The sequence below is a fragment of the Erpetoichthys calabaricus genome, chromosome 18, assembly GCF_900747795.2.
Source record: "Erpetoichthys calabaricus chromosome 18, fErpCal1.3, whole genome shotgun sequence".
NCBI lineage: Eukaryota > Metazoa > Chordata > Cladistia > Polypteriformes > Polypteridae > Erpetoichthys > Erpetoichthys calabaricus.
Window position 1 is genome coordinate 16578684 of NC_041411.2, and position 23430 is coordinate 16602113.

The 23430-nt window shown below is 38.3% G+C and overlaps 1 protein-coding gene across 1 annotated transcript; it reads right to left on the reverse strand.

Annotated features, from left to right (window-relative positions):
* Positions 1-23389, reverse strand: srsf9 (serine and arginine rich splicing factor 9). The gene is made up of 5 exons (XM_028825408.2): positions 23287-23389; positions 21542-21718; positions 18740-18921; positions 6566-6738; positions 1-280 (listed from the first exon to the last, which is right to left on the reverse strand). Exons 2-5 carry the CDS (start codon positions 21697-21699, stop codon positions 56-58), a joined length of 738 nt encoding a protein of 245 aa, XP_028681241.1. The 5' UTR covers positions 21700-21718; positions 23287-23389; the 3' UTR covers positions 1-55.
* Between the last annotated feature and the right edge of the window lie 41 nt (positions 23390-23430).

Consider the following 23430-nt stretch of genomic DNA (forward strand, 5'->3'; position numbering starts at 1 on the left):
GGGGGGATAATCCAACTGCTGCTAATGTGCTGTCACCTTTGGAGCTCCTATGTTTTTACCGGTAATGACGAGGTGGTGGTGGGCTGTGGCGCTGAGGGGGCATGTGCCGAGGTGGTGGGCTATGTGGGGATAAAGGGTGACGTCGGACTGGTGGTGGCTGGTAATGCGGTGATCCTCGACTCTGATAGGGAGAATATCGCCCTCGAGACCTAGAGCGAGATCGTGAGCGGCCCCAGCTTGAACTTCTTTCTCCGTGGACTCTGATGTATGCAGTTTCACCCTATGGAAAAGGGGAAAGGAAAAAAAAAATTGGGAAAAGAGCAGTCATACCCAGTCCCTAGACTTCAATCACATTAGTAATATTCCAAAAACATGGAAATAAAAGTGTGAAAATGGTCACCTTTCCTTAATGGGTAGATTTAACTGACGATCCCTCAAACCAGAGGTCTCAAGAGGGCCTCAACAGCTACAAGCTTTCAGTCCAACTATTTTATTATTGGCCAAAGACTTACCACAAATGAACACACTTTGCACTACTAAGCCATATAAATCACATAAAACACCACATCATTAACACTTAAATTTGGCTTTTAATTATAAAACTGGCAGAAATTAAACCTTGAACACTGATTGTCATCACAATAGGCAATGAGAGAATCAGCTCATTAAAAAGGGATAAAACAAATAAATGCATGTTATACAATCCAGACAACTGATTCATTTAAAATGAAGGTGAACAAGGTATGTTCCATTAGCAACAATAACGGGCTACTAATTAAGAAAGAGGCTGAATAGAAAACGTGCAGCCATATCTACCCCTCCATGAACCAAGTTTGTATATAGGAATATGTCAAACTGAGGATTTTAACACTTGGTCGAAAGAATACTCTACTAAACACAGTTCAATTCAAAGGACTACACCCACAAAGTTGTGCTGTTCTGAAATGTGGTCCGAGGATGCCTCTATTCTATAATGTCACAGCATTTCCAAATCTTGTATTCAAATACCTCTGATAATTTAAAACATTTGCTTTAATATAATTGCATTTAAATCCCACACCTCATACAGTTTAAAATTTAAAACTATGACAGATTTATAGAAGCAATTTCCTAACCAGTGGCATTGATCTGATGGTTTGTTTGTCAAAGTGAGTTCTCCTATAGAGGCCTGTGTGGGAATAATTTCATTTCACACTACAAGGGGTTAAAAATAGCGCTTGTAATGAGCATCAAGTTAATTTTGCAATATGTTTTATTCTCTCTTTTTTAATGACTAAAAATGCATAAAGTTGAAATCATGTATTTCCACAGTGAGACAGGAAATACTTTAGGTACACATACAGAAGTACCATGTGTAAATTTAGTTCTAGGTAATCTTTCCAAATTATTTCTATTTTTACCATGAGTGACTAACAATAATTCAGACTGGCATATTTCATATTTAAAATATGAACTCTGAATACTCTATAAAGTCATCTTAGGCATGGGATATGTTCCTGTGTTCTCCTGTAAACCGAATATATACACTTATCAACCTCTTACATGATTCTCTTTAAACACAATAGATTTGGTTTTGCTTATACCCAGAAATGTATAATATGCATTTATGGCCAAATTCATATACAAATACACATCAATAGCAATAAATACAACAGTCACAATGATGATCGGAGATTTAAGCTCTATGCACAAGGCCATTATGGAAGATAAAATTATGCTGTAAGCTCACATCTCACATTGGGTGCATTCTACATGAGCACATATTAGTGAAGGACGACAAGTCAGCCGGTTAAGGCAGAAACCCTGTTTCTTAAAAATCTGCATCTCTACGTATGTGTGTGTATATGATATGTATATATAGGCCCAAGTTATCTTATGGAGTTCTCCTTTGTCAAATCCCTCCAATGTCATTAAACTACACAGATTAAAAAGGTAAATATTGTCATCAGCAAGCATCAATCTGAAAACAAGCATGACGGCTGAGAATTGTATGTTACAAAAATTTTTTATTCAAAATGATTCTTCACTTTTAGATTTCTTAAAAGACTGAATACTGCACAATGCTTCACTGTACGACTGAGCCCTGGAAAGGACGAAGTAACGGTATATGTACATCTTGCCTTACACTCCTTGCCATTGGGATAAACAAGTATATTTACTACAACCAGGGGGCTTCGCTCACCAACGCCCCCCAGCTTATGCTACGCGCCAGCCACTTTGCGTCTCTACCGCTTGCGTATGTGGATTTCACTTTCACCAAACAACAAATCTTTTAATTCACGCGGACACACCTCTTCAATGGGAAGAAACACTACTTTTCCCTGATGGCAAACATGAATTAGACCATCTACAAGATTCCTAAATCCGAACATTAGATTTCTTTTCGCTTTTCCGTTATTTCACCGAGTAATAATTTCCATTTGTTTGCGCTAATGCGACCTTTACTATCATTTTTTTGAGACTTTCGAATTTTATTACTTTCATTAACTCTAACCTGCTCTGCATGTGTATCGTGCCAACGTTTTTGAATTCTTTATGATGTACTATTTTGTCATCTACTCTGTCTTATTTCCAGCCCTGGGTGTGGTTAAATCTCTTGGCACAAAGTCTCATCTGGCGAGACGTTAAAGTATCTCTCTGAAAAAGTCACGTCTCGTCCCAGACTAAAAAGTCTTGTCTCAGGATTTTTATAATAATTGAATGATAAGACAAGTACCATTGCATTATTCATCACTTTAAGAAGTAATCTGTCTACAAAACACCCATTACTTTTAACATATTACCCTACTTCTCTCAAGATTGTGTTGCCCAATTTAGCACTGTTATTTTCTGCTCAGCCAGGAGACCTAACAATGTGATGGCCCCAACATTTGCCTCTGGAAATACATGTTGTGCACGCTTCTATCTGTTGCTGCTGAAAACGTGTTTTTTTTTGTTTTTTGTTTTTAGCACACATGCACAGACTATAAAATCCTTAACTGTGACACTTCTAAGGGATTATATGGCCACAAACTAGAAATGTACCTATGATAACCAAGTTTCTCCAACTGGAATAATGGTTTACACTGCACTTTTGAAACCATGGAAAAAATAGGTTGGTGAGGCACATGTAAACATGCCAGTTGACTCCTACAAAGTACTATGCTCTCCTTACCCTCACACTACAGTATATAGAGAGTTGTGTGTGAGATAGAAAGAGGCCCTTTATGTACACTTTTACAGTACCCTAGATATCAACCCAGCAGTCCATATTGGGGATGAGATGGAAACAACAAGTCTACTATTTAAATGTGTGGCAGAAAAAAAAAAAAAAAAAAATTGTACAGGACACTATTGAGACAGAGTGGTTCAAAATCTTCAAAGCTGCTTTCAACATTTCACTGAAGTCATGCCTTGTTTAAATCAGACTGGTCTGGAGATATACCTGGTTCCTACCCGTTACTAAGCATCTGGTGTGTGTGTGTATATATATATATATATATATATATATATATATATATATACACACACACACACACACATACATACACCCCCAACACTAGGGTGAGTTATTAAAAGTTAACAGTGCATATAGATAATTCAGGACTTAAAAGATGTAAAACTAGAACACGCCCTTTGTAGTACTTAATTACTACAAACTATATATTAGTATTAAACATTTCCAGCTCTGTCATTAATTCTAGATACCAAAATTAATTTATAGGCAAAAATTAGAATCTGTCACATAGACCCAATTCTAGTTTTCTGAAACATTAATGTGAAGCTGTTGCACAACCCATAACTGTTTTCATCCCCAAAATTTAAAGACTACTTACTAGTGGATAAGAAATAAAGAACATAATTACAAAAGTATAAAAACAATGAAAGTTGTTTTAGGAACTGTATAGGACCCTAAGGATTCAGTGCTGTTAACACATAATCCAGATTTCATGATGAAGAAACTAAGATGTTTGTCAAGTACACAAGAGACAAACATTTTAATAGTAAAGTGTACAAACCCAAGTACTTCATATTACAGTTCTGTCAAGGGATTTTTGCTACCTAAAATGCATGTCAACCAGCTTTATTTAACAATGTGCGGAGGATAGGGAACCGGTTATAGGAAAAAAATATGAAATACACAAGGAGTTTTTTTTTTTTAGTTTTGTGTCAGTTATATATGGTCTTCCCCTAAAGTCTGCAGATGTGAATGTACTTGCAAATCAGTGCGTGAAGTGGATATACAGTGCCAGAACAACATGTGTTACACTAATGCTGTCTAGGGATTGTTCCTGCTTCATGACCAATGCTTGCTGAGATGGGCGTGATCCTACATGCATGGAAGCTCACCAGGAAAACATTCCAACTCCAGGCAGGTAACACACAGGATGTGACCCTCTTACTGCAAGGCAGTAGCTCTATCACTGCGCTACCGTACCCCAACATGTTTAATTACATGTTTAATTACTAACAGTTTAAATTTTAATGAAAGTAATCTGTAAAATGTAATATACAGTGCATCCGGAAAGTATTCACAGCGCAGCACATCCATGACAACATGAAAAATGTTTGAGATTTTTGCAATTTTATTAAAAAAAAAAAAAAATGAGAAAGCACATGTACATAAGTATTCACAGCCTTTGCTCAATACTTTTGTCGATGCACCTTTGGCAGCAATTACAGCCTCAAGTCTTTTTGAATATGATGCCACAAGCCTGGCACACCTATCCTTGGCCAGTTTCGCCCATTCCTCTTTGCAGCACCTCTCAAGCTCCATCAGGTTGGATGGGAAGCATCGGTGCACAGGCATTTTAAGATCTCTCCAGAGATGTTCAATCGCATTCAAGTCTGGGCACTGGCTGGGCCACTCAAGGACATTCACAGAGTTGTCCTGAAGCCACTCCTTTGATATCTTGAAAAAATGAATTTAATCCATTTTGGAATAAGGCTGTACATGATCGTACATGTAAACATCACTGCGTGCAGATCTTCTTAGTGCAAGAAGAAGTCTGTTTAAGAACGACTTCACAATTAACCACTGGGTTAGAAAGCATTTAGAATACGAAGCATTTAACGTGATACTTTAGTTACAATGGGGTTTGAGAAACTAAAAAAAAAACCTTGATTTTTTAGATGAAGTTTATGACATTCTACTTTTAACGACAAAACAGACTAAAACCAAAATTTCATCTTTAAATCACGACATGACAAGATTAAAGTGGAAATTTCTACTTTAATCTCAAAACAGACTTTCTTCAGTGTCCCTCTTTGTTTCTTCGCTGTGGCACGAATACGCTTCCATAAAAAAAAAAAAAAAAGTGGTCTGTATACTTTCTGAATCCATTGCATGAGGGGAACCAGAAAGTCTCTGAATCAGTCAGTAACAGTCTGACTATGCCCTAAACCTATGCTACTTTTTTTTTTTTTTTTTTTTTTTTTTTTTTTTAAAACATCTAAAGTCTTGTTAATCAGTCTGCCAAGTTGCATTGTGTGGAGCTGATCAAGTACTTATTTTGTGACATTCATTCTAGCTTCCCAGGAAACAATGTCACTCATAAACACCAAACTGAACTACTGAGGCACCTGTGGGAAAGCAAAAGGAAAACTGTCCAGACCACTGGCACACACAAAAATGTATTTTGAACAATGATCAGCGTGGTTATTGCGTTGCACCTCGAAAATTAACCTCATTTGCTCCAAGTTAGTTTTGATCTCGAAGTTAATCTGAGGCTAAAGGGAAGACAATCTGCTGTTGAAAAAGATATCCCAAAAAGAAAAAAAAAAAAAAGGGGGGGGGGGGTTTACAGACAAACACCAGGGCCTTAAACACCATACCGAACGATGGTTGCACTGGGACTAATGTATAACATCTCAATTGGTGCATTTTGATGGTGACTAAAATGGAATCGCCAAAAGCTGAATACATTTTTTAAAGCAATTCCAGTAAATGGGTGTTCAGGATCTGGCAAATTAAACAAATAAATTAAGCTATGGTATTAAAGTCTAAAGAAACTGAAGGACAAAATTTTGACTTTGCTGAAAGTATAGCTTGGCCGGATTTAAATGTAATTTTGGAAAATTTTAGCCTCTGTCCTTACTTTCCAGTTATAAAAACAATCAAAGCCTGAATAGATCTTAAACAGCATTCTTGTGAATGAATGAACAAACATACATGAATGCTATGCAGGCATGACAAGTTCATCCACAGTCTCAGCCTCTTTCCCATTTTATCATGGTACATAAACAAGACAGACAAACAAGGCTCATCTGTTTGTGAGGTACAAAACAGCCGTGCTCCTTATTCCTCATATCTGCATTCTGTGTTTTGTATTTTCAATAGAGCCCTCTCTCATTGGATGTCAAATCACAGACACACAGCTCCTGCCCCTAAACATTAACACACAATTAAACCTGTTTATTCCCTTAGATGAATTTGGAGACTGTCTGAACTGAGTCGCAAGGTATGTCACACTACATGACCAGCTTTCAAATGAGCATGCAGCAACTTCCCTTACTCATTAAGATTATGTGAATGTGTAAAATATGTGAAACCAAAACATAGTGGAGTTTCCAAACTTGAACTCACCTGGTGAGAGCGAAATTCAGTCCTGTCCAGTCGGCGCAGAGCATATTCCATGTCCTCCCTGCGTAGAAACTCAACCACACCCTCCCCGTCACGCTGCACATCTGCAAAGCACACGTCCCCAGCTTCCCGCATGTGGTCCTTCAGATCCTGCCAGCTTCCTGTGGGAGGTAGTCCTGAGAGGGGACGATTATACGGTCAGACGAGAGTCAGGGGGCGAAGCATCCACATAAAGACTTATAATGCTTCTACTCCACTGCAACCTTTCTTTCCGTATTCCATATTGAAAGAAAACCAGAACTGCAAGGATTTTAATTTCTCTCCAGCCTCAGACAGCATAAGCCAAAAGAAGCAGAGCCTTGCACTAAATGGGAGAAAAATAAATAAATGAATGTGTGCTCAACTCATAGTAGTATATACATACACTCTCAGACTAAACATGACTGCAGCTATTCCGAACTCTTAAGAAACCAGTTTAAAAAAGTGGAATCTGTAAAAATAAAGTATCTTAACACATGGCTCAATTTTCTTTTACACACTGAAACTGACAAGTTCTTTAGATTATATCCCTTCAAAAACCAAAGCAGCCTTCACAACACAAACACTCCAGGAAAAATGGGGGTTTAAAACAGAAAAATACAAAAACTGGTCTTTGTCATGTGTATAATTATAAAAAAAATTCCAACTCCACAGCAGTGACTTCTGATTTTTTTTTTTTTTTTTTTTTTTTTTAACATTAACAGTAATCTTTAACAGCAATCAAAAAATGTAGGTAATGCTGCCTTCAAATTAAGAATCTCAGGAGTTTCTTCACCCCACAAAACAAGTATTTTTGAAAGGGTAACGGACACACAAAATTAACTGTTTAATATGTTACAAACTTAACAGAACAAAAAAGTGTGCAGCTGCCTTTGATCAAATTTAGCATATACAGTGCACTCCCATAATGTTTAGGACATTTTTCCTTTAATGAAGTCTCTGCTCGGCAGTTTAATATTACAAATCAAACAATTCAGACGTGAAAAAAGTGCAGACTTTAAGGGTACTTGTATACATTTTGGTCACATGTAGAAATTACAATACTTTTTCCACACTGTCCCCCTATTTCAGAGCTCCATAATGTTTGGGACATAGCAATGGTAGACATATTTAAGAAGGCATTAAATGCTGTGCTGCATATGCATGCAATGACTGCTTGAAGTCTGATTCACAAACTTCACCAGGTATCATCACTGGCAATGCTCTGCCAAGCCAAACACAACAATCTTCAGCTCCTGCTTGTTTCAATGGCTTGTCCCCTTAAGTTTACTCTTCGGCAAGAAGGCATGATCAATTGGATTTAATCCGGGTGACTGACTTGGTATGTTCAGTATAAAGGTTCTCCCCCCATATTTGTTATTCTTCGGGGACTTGTACGTCTTTAGTCTGTGGGATGAAAACCCATGTTATGTTTCTTGGAAATTCCCGACTGGCTTTAGTAGTTGTGTGCAAACATGGACACTTAAGTACTGGCCACCTACAATGCAGGATTGGATTATGAAGGTTAAAGAATGTTATGTAAATTAGCATTTGCAAACTAGAACAATGGCAGAATATTCAACCTGGTTATGGTTAAAGAGGCTTTTTCTTTCCCTAAAGCAATTTTCTAATATTTACAGATAAGGATGTTAAATTCTAACATCACGTTTCATCTATTCAATGTGTAGCCACTCCTTAAAACCTGCTACAAAGTTCCTATAAGAATACATCGTAACGTGAAAGATTAACCCTTTAACCGCCAACTCCCTAAATATTCCCCACGCCAGGCGAAATCTGAACAATTTTCATTTTTTTTACTTTTTTACATTTTTTTTTACATTTTTTACATTTATTCAAGCAGTATTGACCACTAAATGTTGTGCAAGTTCTAGAAATGGGCAAACACATAATAAAGCACAAAATGTACCTTTTCTCAGGCTTCTGGATTTATTGTCAACTACAAAAACGGAACAGTCAAAAGTAATTCAAAAGTCAAAAGTAGTTCAGTCAATCATAGTTTCATTCCCAGTATTTGAGTTTGCTGTGCCACAGGCCAAAGCAGGGAACTGCACAAAGTCCTGGATTGCTGGGACACTTTGAGCAGAAGGTCTTGACGTCTCTACGCTGACCCTTCTTTGAACAAATATGACAGCGTTTTTCTGAAAGTCCAAAGTCCTTACATTCATCTGGCAACACTGCTGAAATACTACTCATACGATCCTCTTTGCCAGTGTATACACGAAATCTATAAATGTAACCTGAATTCTCAGCTAAGCAAAACATCTTGATACCAAACCGTGCCCTTTTCAATGGTAGATACTGTCGAAACTGTAAGCGGCCCTTCCACGACAATAAACTTTCATCAACTGCAACTGACGGTCCTGGCATGTAGGGCAACTGAAATGCTTCAAATAAATGATCAATCAAAGGACGTAGCTTGAACAAGTGGTCGCGTTTTGGATCTTTATCTGGCTCATTTCTGTTGTCATTCAAATGAAAGAATTTCAGCAGCAAAGAGAATCGGTTACGTGTCATGACAGCTGCAAAAATAGGTGTTGCATACATAGGATCTGTAGACCAGTACATCTCAATATCTGGTTTTCTGATTATTCCCATCAACATCAAAATCCCAATGAATTTTTTCATTTCGTTTTCATCAGTGTCAAACCAAGCACGAACAGGGGAATGTGGAGGTAAATTGGGATTTTTCTCAATAAACTGTGCTGCATACAGATTTGTCTGATGAACAAAATGTCTGATCAAATCAGGTGACACAAACAGCTCATAAAACTGCTCAGCAGTGTAATTGTTTACATCAACAATAAAGCCACACGTTCCCTCAAATGAATGCAGAAAAGGTAGTTCACCACGGGCAGCAGCCCAGCTGAGATGCTGGGGATACACCCACTCAGCACCGTCATCCGATGCGTCTTCATTCACAGTATCATGCAGCGCATGTTGCTGCTCATCACTGTCGCTAAAATCTTCTTCAGAACTGCTACAATCATGATCAGAACTGTCCAAAATCGCCTGCAAAGCCTCACTTGAAGTCAGTTTACGTTTCGCCATATTCACAGCTGTTACATGCGAATCACGTCACATGACCGGCCAAAACAACCACAGACTTGTCGAAATACAACGTAGTAATAATACCCACGCCAAACCGTCAGTTATACTACTTGCCAGGCATTCATATAACCACAGGCAAATGTGCTGGATAATTCCGGCAGTATGGTGTTAGCAATAAAACAATGGTGCCGGATATATCCGGCAGAGGGCGGTTAAGGGGTTAAGGAATTTAGTTAAAATTAAGCCGTGTATCTACCTTAGTGGTTAAAATATTGTGGACTTTAAATGTCATGGTTGTCTTCTCAATTACTGCCTCCGACTTACTTTGTGATCCCCTACAAAGCCACTTCAATCAGATGTGATTCAACTGTATGGGGAAAGATAGTCTTAAAATAAAGAAGTCTGCCAAATACAGAACAAAAATAAAAATGACAATTTCAGTTCTAAATGGAATATTCAACATTATAAGCAACTCAAAAATTTTAACTGGGATGATAATCATACAGTTTATGCAATGCAACTTACTAAGAAGCAAGTCTAATACTGTGTGATACAACTTACAAAAATGAAATAGGAAAACTAAGTTTTCAGCCAATTTCATGAATCTGTCTAATGGACCCTATGTTTTCTGGTTTAAGCATCAAATATCCTATTTAATGTTCTCTTTAAACACCTACTTAACACATAATAAAAGATGCCATTATTAATAGCTTATATTACATACACTGCATAAGCCAAACCTCTGCCCATGCCCATATGAAATGCTCTCATTTCAGCACGTCTAGCTCATAAATATGGCACACAAAGCAGACATTAGGTACTCTTAACCAACATAATGAATAAAGAACATATGGACAGGTGTAACAAACCTAGTCACTTTGACAAGTGCCATACCTTTGCGGCCAGATGACTGGGTAACAGCATTTCCAAAACAGCAAGGCTTGTGGGTTGTTCAAGATAAGCCACTTTGAGTACCTACCAACTATAGTCCAAGTTACAAATTATAACCAGAGTCAAGTCACTGGTACACCCCAACATGAGGGCTACTGTGGCACAATCCTCAGATTACTTTTGTGACTTATTAAAGTTATGTATGAAGACACAATGCGCAATGAAACCTGCTGCATACGGGACAATGAAACTCCAGGCTATTCAAAACCAGTAAGCCCGCGATTCTCGAAAGAATCGCAAATCCAAGAATGGCAATCACTTTCTGTTCTCAAACACATTTGTACTAAAGCGGTTTCTTTGTGTGGGCGCCTTCGTTCATTGTGTTTATCCATACGGGCTCGTTTAATGACGTCCTTGCTTGTGGTGTTTCTGAAGCGCGTTGTAGGAGCCTCCGTGTACTGTTTTAATCCATGCGGTCTCATCTTTGTTGTTCTGTGGCTGTGTCGTTAGGTAGAAGTCGTGTACTCTTAGGAATCATAATCCAGCTCGAACGTAAACATCAACTATGTATTGTTGAGTTAGCTTTCCAGCATTGATTAATGGATTAAACTCGTGTCTTACTGAGAGTCTGTAGTAAAAATATTCTTTCATTTATACACGTGATCTTTTCTGTGCTGGATTTTTTTTTATATCTGCAAATGCCAGCACTCCATCCTTCCTGGCCAGTTGGAAACAGAATGGGGTATGTCAAAGTATCAAGTTTAGGAAAACAAATGCCCATGCACTGGAATTTAGGTTGGTTGGTTCCATCAGGACGTAAATGCATGACAATATCGCGGTAAAACGGAGGCTCACCGTCTTTACTTTGAAACACAATTGCCACTTCATTAACAATGGGAACATTGTATCGTCTCGGATCCTGTTCTTTGTCCTTTATTAACACTAAGGCAATTTTAGTTGGTGCCACACCCTCCGCCTCGGCTTTTGTATTGGCTTCTTTTTCAACCTCATGTAGCATTTTTATAGAGTTAGCTAATGGGTGATTATGACTTCAGCTACGTTTCTCATTATCACCTCTGTGCATTGCTGGTTTTCAGGCAGGTTCATTCATTGATAAACTGCGTCATATAGATCTAACACGTAAATTTGTGCAAATTTGCGGTCGTGATTTGGGTCAGGGTGCACAGTTCCAATCCGATGCAATATTTGTACACACACGCAAAAGCAGTATGGGCCATTCCCAGGTGGTGGCTTGATATTAACCCCAGTAGATGCAAAAGCAAATGAACTATTGTAGGATCTAATGCATTCCATAAAGCTTTTACTTTCGGGTACATTGTTAGTCAAAAGCTTCCGTACACATTCAGGATATTCATCCAAAGGAGGCAGCTTAACCTGACCTTTTGACAACAACGTGTAAACTCATCAGTTGTACTGGCAGTTTTTTCTTCAAGGAAGTTAAGTGAATGACAATGACTGCAAATGACACTCATTAATCCCAATGAATTTTCATGAACAGTGGACTCATTATAGAATGCGTTCTCGGCTACCTGGCGGAATTGTTCAGCGTCTGTCAGTCGTTCCTGTCTTTGGCTTTTTCTTTGTTGGAATACTGAACACCTTAAACCTTTTAAACGACTCTGTAGCCTTTCTGCAGTTTCTTTTTGGATCCGTGCCTCCCTTGCATCTGGTGTTGCAGAAGTGCGTTGTAGGCGCCTTCGTTCATTGTTTTTATCCATACGGGCTCGGTTTTGTATTTGTAATCGTTGAGCTCTGTGTTTTTGGAGCCGTGACTCCTTTGCTTATGCTGTTTCAGAGGCGCGTTGTAGGTGCCTTCGTTCATGGTTTTTATCCTTTCTGGCTCGTTTTTGTATTTCTGTTAGTTGAGCTGTTTCTTTTTGGAGACATGACTTCTTTGCTTCTGGTGTTTGTGAAGCACGATGTAGGAGCCTCCTTTTATTGTTTTTATCCATGCAGTCTCGTTTTTGTTTCTCTGTGGCTGTTTTGTTAGATACAACTCTTACTTTTAATACTGAATTTCCATTATGGCACAGTGGATTAGAGCAGGTTTAGTTCACAGGTTGTGTTTGGGCGGCACCTACTGACTCTGGGAAGCCGCTGGGTTTGACTGAGGAGCAGTGCGCATGCGGTGCGTCTGCCGTCCGTGCATAAATTAAACTGTGGTTTAGTAATATAGATGCCCAAATGCTGCCAATGTTGAATGCACCTACAACTGGTTTGTGAGGGTTGGAACTGGACGCTGGATCAATGGAAGGTCGTCTACTTGAATCCCATTTTGTGTTGCATCAGGTGGATAGCCAGGTATGTGTACATTGTTTACCAGGGGAAGGAATGACACCAGGAACCATTGTGGGAAACAGACAAGCTAAAAAAGGGAGTAAGATGTTTTGAGCAATGTTCTACTGGGAAACCCCTGGGTCCATGTATTCATGGGGATAATTTGATGTATACCACATACCTAAATATCATTACAAAACACTACTTTATAGCAATAGTATTGCCTAATGGAAGTAATACGTTTCAGCAGGATAATGCAACCACTCATACAGTATAAATTGCTCAGGAATGGCTTGAGGAATGAAGAGTTTAAGGTACTTCCCTGATCTCATAATGTCCCAACTCGAAACCTGCAACTAAAAATGGTCTGGGTGTCAGATACCAATGATACCTTCAGAGATCTAGTACAGCACATGCCCCAGTAGGCTAGTTTTTTTTCTTTTTGGCTAGACGCAGAGGAGCACGAGCATATCAGGAAGGTAGTTATATTGCTTTGTCTCATTAGTGCACACAATACTTGCCCACACTTTACTTCTAATTTAACATTGTTGGGCCATTTAGATTTTGGAGCACAAAGCTAATCCAGCTAAGTTTCTACTCATGGGCTCAAGTGGCTACCTTAATAAAGCATAAAAAAGGGGATGAAAAACCCTTAAGATTATACTCTTTTCCTTCTTACCAGTTTGTGACAAAAAAAATTCATATTACTACCCAACATGATTAGCTGATCCGTTATCCCTTTTCTAATTATATGCCCCCCACTTGCAAGAATCTTTAGTGATTTGACAATCTGGACCTCTCAAAACAAAAACAAAACACACCACAAAAATGGCACAAGAACATTTCAGGATTTAAGAGACCCTAACTTGCTGCAGTTGAAAGAACCTGATACTTAACACAGTGAAAGCCATCAGAATAGTTCACATGTGAAACACAGGTATTTGGGCAAAAGGTGGTGTGCTAACTGAACTGTACATTAAAACAAATCACCTATTGGAATACCTAGAATGAACTGCAGCACACCATTTGGTAAGAATGACTGAATTAACATTTCCCATACTGCTCTAAGAAGCTGGTGCTACAAACTCGAAAGGTCGAAAAACACGGTTCCAACATGTTAAACAATCTTGGAATCCAACTCTTTAGTAATACCTTTAAATTCTGTTATAGAAATAATTACAGTATAATACTGTGGATCAAGAGTAGGAGTACACCACCTTGTTTAACAACTTTCAAAGTAAAAAGCCAGGCTGCTATTCGATGGGGCTTTGTTTATTTAACTTGTGCAGCATAACCTTGGGGGCTTGGGGGGTGCATTTTGTAAAGTGTTACATAAAGATTAATTTTAATTAAGAAATTGCTTAAACAGCAACCTGCCAGTTAAACATATCTAACGTTTCTCTCTACAAGCTGCAGTAACTCCCAAAATGGTTAAAATAGACACCATCATATATTCTTCAAAGAGTTTGGTCTCAGTTAAAACCTGCATTCACTGTGGCAATCCTGAAAACTGACCCCTGCCTTAAAGGATTCTTGAAACATTTTAATAACTTACCAAATATCTTGACATTATATCTTAACTAAAAGCTGCACACTTAATATTTCCACAAGAACTGGACAGTGTGGGATCAAAAACCCAGCAACCCTTTGTTGTCTGTATGAGGTTTGCAGTTTTCCATCTGTAGGTATTTTCCACTGTGAACTAGAGTCTCACACACAGCCAGACATGTGAGCTTGACTGGAGATTACAAATAGGCAATGGGTTTGGCTTTACTAGTCAGACAACTAAACCTAATTTCTCAACAATGACGTTTATCAAGTAATACATACAGTAAACACTTCATCTCATCTTCTCAACTGCATTTTATTGCAAGGTTCACGGCAGTGGCAGGCCAAGCAGGTCAGCCCAAACTTTCCTGTCACCAGCTACAGATTCCAGCTCCTTTTGAGGACTACTAGGCATTTCTGAGCCAGCTACGAAATATCACTTCAGCATGTCCTACATCAGGTGCAGGGTCTCTACATAGTGGGACAGCAACTCTAGTGGAGCGGTCTGGGGGGCATCATTATGACATGCCCACAAACCACCTCAGCTGGTTCTTCTTGATCCACAACAGCAGCCACCTTACTCCGAAGCTCTCCTGAATTACTGAACATTCTACCCTACCACAGAGTATCAGTCCAAGCCACCCAGCGGAAAAACTTTATTTTTGCTGATTGTACTCATGATCTTATTACGAAAAGCTCATGACCATAGTGAAGGACAGGGATGTAGATCGACTGGTAAACCAAGATCTTTTTCATTAAACTCCGGTCCTACTTTATCACCATGGACCAGTACAACACTTGCAGGACAGCTGCTGTCACTCCAGTCTGCTTGTTGATCTCACATTCCCTTTTTCCATCATTCATGAACAAGATCCCGAGATACTTTAAATGCTCCACTAAGAGCAGTTTTTCCACCTCCTCACATGGAAAGTGCAACGCACTCTTTTCCAAGAAAGAATCGTGACCTCACACTTGGAGGTGTTGATGCTCACCCCTCCTGCTTCACACTCTTCTGTACCAAATCACTCAACTGCACACCAAAGGTCATGCTCTAATCATAACAGCAACGTGGAGTAGACAGGTGTGCAATTCCTGGTGCAATTCCAGTTTAGAGGCATGAAACACATGGACGGATTCCTCTGGTAATGGCGATCCAGTCTATAAAAACTAAATGCCTTCCTTTAATTATAAGCTTTTCCTCAAAGAGTTAAAAAAAAGATCTACAAGAAAGTAGAATAAAATATTAAATCATTAGATGTAGAGTAACCAAAGTACCACCAGCACTAAGAAAGATTAAACCAAATAAACTCGAACACCCAACAACAGTAAGCCAAAGAATGGAGGATGTTGGTGGTTTATTTACTGTATATGCAATATCCTGTAAAATCTTTGAACCACAGAAATAAATACTTCTGAACCTAGTTATCTAGAAAATGTTGATTTGCTAATGAAAAACTATATAAAGCACTGCAATAAAATAAACTACGTACAATGTATTTGACTAAACATCCCAGTATTTTCTGTTCCTTCCACTACAATGCAAAACTAAACTATTTTACTTTGGAATACTGCTCTAAAAATGTATGAATTAATCCATAAATATACTGTATATACACACATTTTTTTATACTATATATATATATATATATATACACACACACACATACATACATACACACACATATACATACATACTAGGGGGCTCTGCCCCCTGCTCACTTCGCTCGCCAACCCCTGGTCTTGGGTAACCCGAAATAGATTTGAAAGAGATTATCTCTGTCAGTTGTGGTCTTTCGTTTTGAACCCGTGCCTGCTTTGCTTCCACAGTTTCAGACGCGCGTTGTAGGCGCCTGCGTTCATTGATCTTATCCAGGTGGGATCGTGTTTGTATCGTTGAGCTGTATTGTGTTTGAATTTGGTGTAAAACGTTCAGCAGTTTGTACAATCCCAAGCAGCACATTATTCCTAACTTCACTCCGTAGTAGTGCCACTCACAATATGGCGGTGACGCCTGCGCCTTTCGTACTCTCTTTGTGGACCTGTGGGGCCTCTGTAGCCTCTCACGTTTGACTCTGGGGTGCAGCACAGAATCCTCTTTTTTGTGTGGTTGTCTCGTTAGTGGTAGCTATGGGCGCGTTGTTGCTTCATTTCTCATTCACATTAACTGAGCTCTTTCGTTCTTGGGCCGTGACTCCTTCGTTCGCGGTGGATACGACTTCACTAGCGGTTTATGAGACGCGCGCCTGCGCAGTACGTCTCATGGTCCCATCGCCGTGTCCCTGCGTCCATATCCGGTGTATTTTCGGTTAGTAATATGGATATATATTACACACACATCTACATGCTTTCCTCCAACGGTATTACTGTTCTTTAACAAATACCACAGCTTTTAATTTTCTATACTTTGTCCTCTGCTTGATAAACCTTACAGCTTGGATCATATGGCACTTCCTACTTCAGTCACTCTAGATATGAAGACAAAGAGCTCTGTCCAATTATGAACAGTGCATTAAAGACAGACATTCATTCATTCATATATAAATGGCCAATAGGAAAGGATTTTGAGCTTTTGTATGTTTGAATAAATCCTTGGAGACCAAAAGTAATATTTAGGACTGAAATATCAAAGACATCATATGTTGTTTGCGCCGATGAGAAGCAAGTCTCTTGGAGTACTAGGGAAAGTGGACTGTGCATGCGTTATTCATATGGTACTTCAGTTCTTCCGTAGCACTTTAACCCACACATGTGTATACGACTTTCATATGGTACTTTAGTGGTTAGGGTCTGTGTGTATGCATATATCTACATGAGTATATGTTAAGCTGTGGCAGTAGACCAATCCAGTAACAAACCTGAAGAGTATACTTATTCCTGAACTAAATACTTAGACAAAAATATCGCCATAATACAACTATTGAAAATCTGACTTTTTTTTAATAAGGTCATCATTCTAATGAAGTTGGCCAGATCCCTAACACCAGGAGTTCTTAAATGTTTTAATTTGACGACACAAATTAGAAACTTAGTACTATACTGGGCACTAGGAAAATGTTTATAATAATAGAGTCACAAACAATCTATAATGGCAAATAATTAACCAAAAAAGTGACTGTTTCCTTTCAAGCACATTCCTTACAGGAACATTACTAAAAGAGAAAAGTAGGGAAAACAAACATTTTACAATAATACTTCAAATATCCATTTTCCAAACCTGCTTAAGACCAAGTCGCACAGGAGCTGGAACTTTTTCCCTGCAAGGATAAGGTGCAAAGCAAGGCATGAGAGTTGATTGCAGGGCAACCATACACACAGGCCAGTTTAGCATTGGCCATCCACCTAACCTGCATGCCTTCAGACTGTGGGTGGAGACCAGAGGACCCAGATGAAACCCACATGGACATGCACACTCCATAAAGGGAGCACTCAGCAACCATTATTAAAATTATTATTACCACTGCCAGTGAAATTGCTTAGTAAAGCTGAGGGGAAAAAAAAAACTCTTGATGTGAGAGGATTTGATGATTTTCTTAAAGAACATTATGAAAGGACACTTATTTGTTTACATATAATTTCAAATTTGCCTTTCAGTAACTATAAACTAGATAACTACAAAAAGATGGATCTTTAGCAGAAACCAAATAGATGACTGAAAAATCAAAAAAAAAATAAAATAAAATTCTTGTATGTATAAACTACCTAGAAAAAAAAGCTGGAATCATGGGACTACTTAACTGTTCATCCTACCAGGCATGATATACTTTAACTCTTTGAGGGCTGAATATTTTTTGCAGGCAACTCACTTTTCTGAAAAGCACACAAAACAAAAGTTTCACATGTAAATCAACATAAAAGGTCTGTTGCTGTGGGTGCTGTCGGTGCCTGTTCCGCGTCTCTGGTGGCTGTGCAGAGGAAGCTTGATGACTGGCAGGAATGTGTGGCAGGCAATGCACGGCAGTGCAATGCAATCTGGTTTGTACCTCTTGCCATTTCAAGTGGTGGCCCTCCGAGGTGAACATTGCCATTGGCGCACAAGTGTGTTCAGCAACACGATCAGCTGGGGACCAATCAGCTGAAGCCGGTACCTCACTTTTGTTTTGAATCTCCATCTTCAGATCACTTGTATCAAAACTGGAGTCTGACAAGTCAGAGTTCGTTTACTCAATAATACACAAAATGTTGTCTGTGGAGTATTTTGCTTTGTGCATTCACTTGAACTAAAACACAGCGAGTTTAGTCACAGTTTAGGGCTGATTACCGTCCTCTACCCCTGAATTTCAACAAAAGTCGACATCCGCCCTGAAAGGGTTAAAGAGCGCTCAACAGGGTAAAAATAAATAAAAGTACACTTACCTGTTACAATGACTCGAAACTCTGAACGCCTAGATGGTGGGCCATATCGGCCTCGAGGACCTCCAGGCCCTCCACCCATGGTAGCATTAAATTTGTAAGCAGATGATCTTGGGTACTCAACGCGTAATTTACAATCTCCATACCCATAGCCATTCCTTCCATATACTGCATCTTCAGCATCCCTGTGGAGGAAATTTTTTTAAATCAATACAATAGTGGCACTTTAAAACTAAAGACTATTCCTGGTGACTCACATGAATTTGGAAGAAACTGGCATAAAATTGGCAAATCAAGCATGAAAAACATCCCCATTGGGCTAAAAGAAATAAACTTTGCTATGGAAACAAATTAAGCATACAACAATTATCTTGAATGCATCTTGGCCACTCCAACAGAGGAGGAAAACATTTCTCTGAAAGCTAGCAGAGCACCTGATCAAACCTTTCTATTACAAGACAAAAACAAGAGGTCTAGTGTGGTGTTAACAAATTTATAATCAATATGTCCTTATCCAAGACTTGTGTGTGAATGATACTGATACAGGTAATTGTCTAGATCTTTGATTAAGTAAAAGCCAGAAAAGAGTTGATCAAGGTTTTACAGTAAATGAAAAGCAAATAGCTTCTTATTACTACATATGAATAATTTCTCTGAAAGTAAACCAAAAATAACTTACCCGTACAAACACTGAAAAAAACAGACTACGACTATTTTGTCAAAGTAATATGTGAAACAATGCTTAATTAAAAAATACATTATCCCAGTTTATATAAAAAAAAAAGTCTTAAAAATGTTTTAATAAATTATATATGTACACACATACTCTAGTTGATTCTACACAGCTTTGCCAACATTAATAAAATGTATTTTACATATGTAAAACAAACAACATTTTACATCTATTCGTGCAATTTTGAACTACAACATATTTTAGAGGGCAATAAATACACCTTTGTTTATTTTGCTTTTATAAACTTTAGTGATATGATACTGGTTTTCTCTAATATACTGTAATCAAAAACATTTTAACCAAGATTAGGTGAGATTTCCATTATCAGATGGGCCACAATTCATTCGTAATGACTGCATATGTGGACTGTAAGCAAAGACATTCCAAAGACCATTAATAAGCAGGTGGAATTTAGTATTCGTAAACTAGACTCGGGCGTTTTTGTGCATACTGATACACACTAGAATAAAAAAATCAAAGGATAAAATGTCTAAAAGAAATTCAGCACTCAAGCAACTTCCTAAACAAAACCTGGGTGGAAGTAGACTTACATGAAATTGACAGGGGAATGAACACAAGGAAATTCCTTGCTCAAAAAAAGTCCTATAGTTCATATGACCAGAAAAAATACAGTGCATTAACCATCAAATGTTTAATAGTGCAAATAAAGATATATTTATTGTTCTAAACAATCGAAGTGTATTACATAGACAGTAGGAGAACCACTTCAACCACAACTATGCAGGATCCACCTCATTGAGGCAATGGCAACCATTTTTCCATCAGTATATTCACTGCACACTAGCTACTAGGTGGTGAACATATAAAGAAAAAGTTAGCTAGAGACAGGAGAATTTGGGAACCCAGACTGGACAAGGTCATGGTGAGCAATTCTCCCAAGACATCGGGGTATACCCTACACTTTCACGAAGGATGCCCAGAAAGAGTCGACTCTTAGTTTTACGTCTCATCTGAACAACACCATTTTATACCACAATGTCTTCATCAATGCCCTGGTGCATTGGGTTCTACACACAGACCACAGAGTAAGCAACCCTTGCTATGCTCACCAACACCCTATTTCAGTAGCAACCCAGCTTTCCCTATTAGGTCTCCCATCCAACTACTGTACTGGCCAGGACAAACATCCTTAACTGCAGATGGATTATCCTTTCTGAAGGACAGGTGCTATGGCTGCTTTATCTCATTACACCCAGACAGAACTCAAATAACTACAAGATCTTTTTGGAGGTACTTGTGGACAAAAAGCAAACAAAAATTATGAAAACAAAAAAATGTATATGATTTTAGGTGTTTTAAAATGGATCCTGTTTTATCACTATTAATTTGTCAATTAACCTGTGATAATCTACATCATGAAAAAAGTTTGGCAGATTCATTTGTTTCTATATTTGCAGTCTAATATGAATTGTTTTGTGTAGACTTATGCAGCAAATTGGTTAATAAATGGATGTGTACAGCTGAAGCTCTGTTTGCTTACCTTGTGATAAATTCTATCTAAAGAAAATCTTCAGCAAACATTGATCCCATAAAATCTCAAAATGACAGGCAAAAGTGAAGCAAAACATAAAATAGACCATTAAAAAGCCTTCTTTTATCCACACATAAAACTTCCATCCGCTCATACATCTAAATTGCCCAAAACACAACCAATTTTAAATTATAAAATAAAGTGATCATAGTAATGATAATTACTCAAAATTTGATAGGTTAAGGTATACTGGTTTACATTTACTTTATGACTATCACAGTGTTCACCAAAGCCAAGAGTAGCTAGTTATTCGTTTTAATATGAATTGTAACAAACCCAACTTTTTTCAAATAGTGCAACTTGCTGCATTATTTTTAATTGACTGACTTGGCAGTAACAGTACCTGTTAATGCTGTATTTTCAGAAGAAAGTTTTTTAGCATTCATATACTGTAGGGTAGGTGATTAGCAGTTAGGGAAGTGATCATTCAAATGTCATGTACCTATTCCTGAGAGGTCAGATATGAAGCAAGACTGACCAAGGCCCTCTTTTATGTACATTTATAAGCAAATTTAGTTACCTGGGGTCCTCAAAACGGACAAAAGCAAATGGGATTGACCCCCTATTGTTCTTCAGCTCAATATCCCGGATTTTTCCATACTTATAAAAAAGATCTTCAATATCACGTTCCTGTACGTCTGCTGGAAGGTTCCCAACATAGATCCTCCCATCACCCATGACTTTGCTGGAAAATTACCTACAATACAAGATATTACGTTGAGAATTCCAACCCACTGGTTGTGTTTAAAAAAAATAAAATACATAAAAAAAATCTGCACATACAGGTATGACCACAGAATGTGATACTTATTCAACTGCTTTTTAATGTTTAAATCACACCAATGCTCCGAATACTGTATATGTTATACAAATTAACATGTAAGTAAAATAGCTTATGTGAAAATACCACTATAGCATGTTAATGTAAAGACGATAGTTTTATTTTTACACCATTGGTCAAAAACGTAAATACATTTACCGAATTCAATTCCGTTTGGGTAACCAGAGGGAAGAAAGTGTAACTGCTCATGGGAACTGCATTGAACTTAAAATACAAACTTGCTGATAAGTTATATGTCCCTTTTGAAATTTTAAACGTTATTAATCTTATTACCTTATGATTCTTGATATTTTGCTCGACACTATCTTTTCCAGTAGGTGCTTACAAACATGCAAACATAACACACAAATCTGGCACAAACACCAACATAATTAAAACCACTAGGAGTTACTTTTTTTCTAAAATACACACAAATAAAAACAAATCACTTACACCAAAATACTTTGTTCTACACAGGTCAAAAAATGGGACGAAGGTGATAGAACAAACTTCTGTGTCCATGTTTGCTGTTTTGTTCGAAGACAAAAAAAAACGCGGGGTGTGGGGCGGCTCAAGAAAGAATACAAATGATATTTGTTTCACTGTATATTAAAAATGTCTGAGTTACACATATTTGCCAAACCCACGAAAACTAACACGAGTTAAGTGGAATCGCGGCTCCTGAACAGAACACCAGGTGCAGTATACAGTCTGACTGCACATACGCTAGGATACATCTGCCTCGAATCGACGACAGGGAATTGCTACGTATTTTAAATGTGTGGCCTAGTCGTATAGGGCTACAAGAAAATTAAGGAAATACGTTTTAATCTTCACATAACGCCTCGTGATGGACGAAAACGTGTTAAACGCCCGCGACGGAAAGTGGCGGACGACTGGCCTGTAAGTTTCTTAAAAAAAATAATAATACTGAAGAATGGGACATAACTAAAATAAGAATAACTAACGACAGTACATCAATCAACCCACACCTTTTATTTAACTATAGCAAAACGATGCTCCTAGGCCTGCTAATGCCTTCCGAACTGCGAGTTCCGAGGTCCTTTGTTCGAGCACACGTTACATTCTTCAAAAGCACGCTGCTTTAAGTGTTTTTCCTTTTGAACAATACAGTCCACGTACATTTAAATTTGCCATACTATATTTTTCGTTTCCTGTGCCCAAATGCGCACTATAATCAAGGCCTACCACCCCCTGCCTAATCTGGGGGCCACAACGCGGCACTGCTTTCACTTCTGAATGTGCGCGACGCTCTCACCGCTTCGCAACTCACAACCGGCAGGTTTAAATAATGCGAAACATTCCCTTTAAGCATTTCCAGAATTATGCATTGTCAATATAATTGTGTTGGTTTATTAGAGACGAAACAGGAAGCTGAAAACTGTCAATATATATGATGCAAATCTTCTTTTTGTTATTTTTACCTGTTCCTGTTGTAAAGAAACTGCGAGCCTCTCTTCGGATGGCCTCTCGCTTCCCCCGGAGCAGGAAGTACTTCACTTCCCGCCTCCGTAGAGGTCAATGCGAAGATTCGCCTTAATGACCCGCCCCTTTCTTGTTTATACCCA

What these genes read in the sequence shown, in the direction of transcription:
- srsf9 (XM_028825408.2), bottom strand. Translation starts at nt 21,699, where the DNA reads ATGGGTGATGGGAGGATCTATGTTGGGAACCTTCCAGCAGACGTACAG. An exon ending in GTTTCGAGTCATTGTAACAG is followed by an intron (nt 6,739 to 18,739) that starts GTAAGTGTACTT and finishes GTCCCCTCTCAG; the next exon opens with GACTACCTCCCACAGGAAGC. An exon ending in CTGAATTTCGCTCTCACCAG is followed by an intron (nt 281 to 6,565) that starts GTGAGTTCAAGT and finishes CCTTTTCCATAG; the next exon opens with GGTGAAACTGCATACATCAG.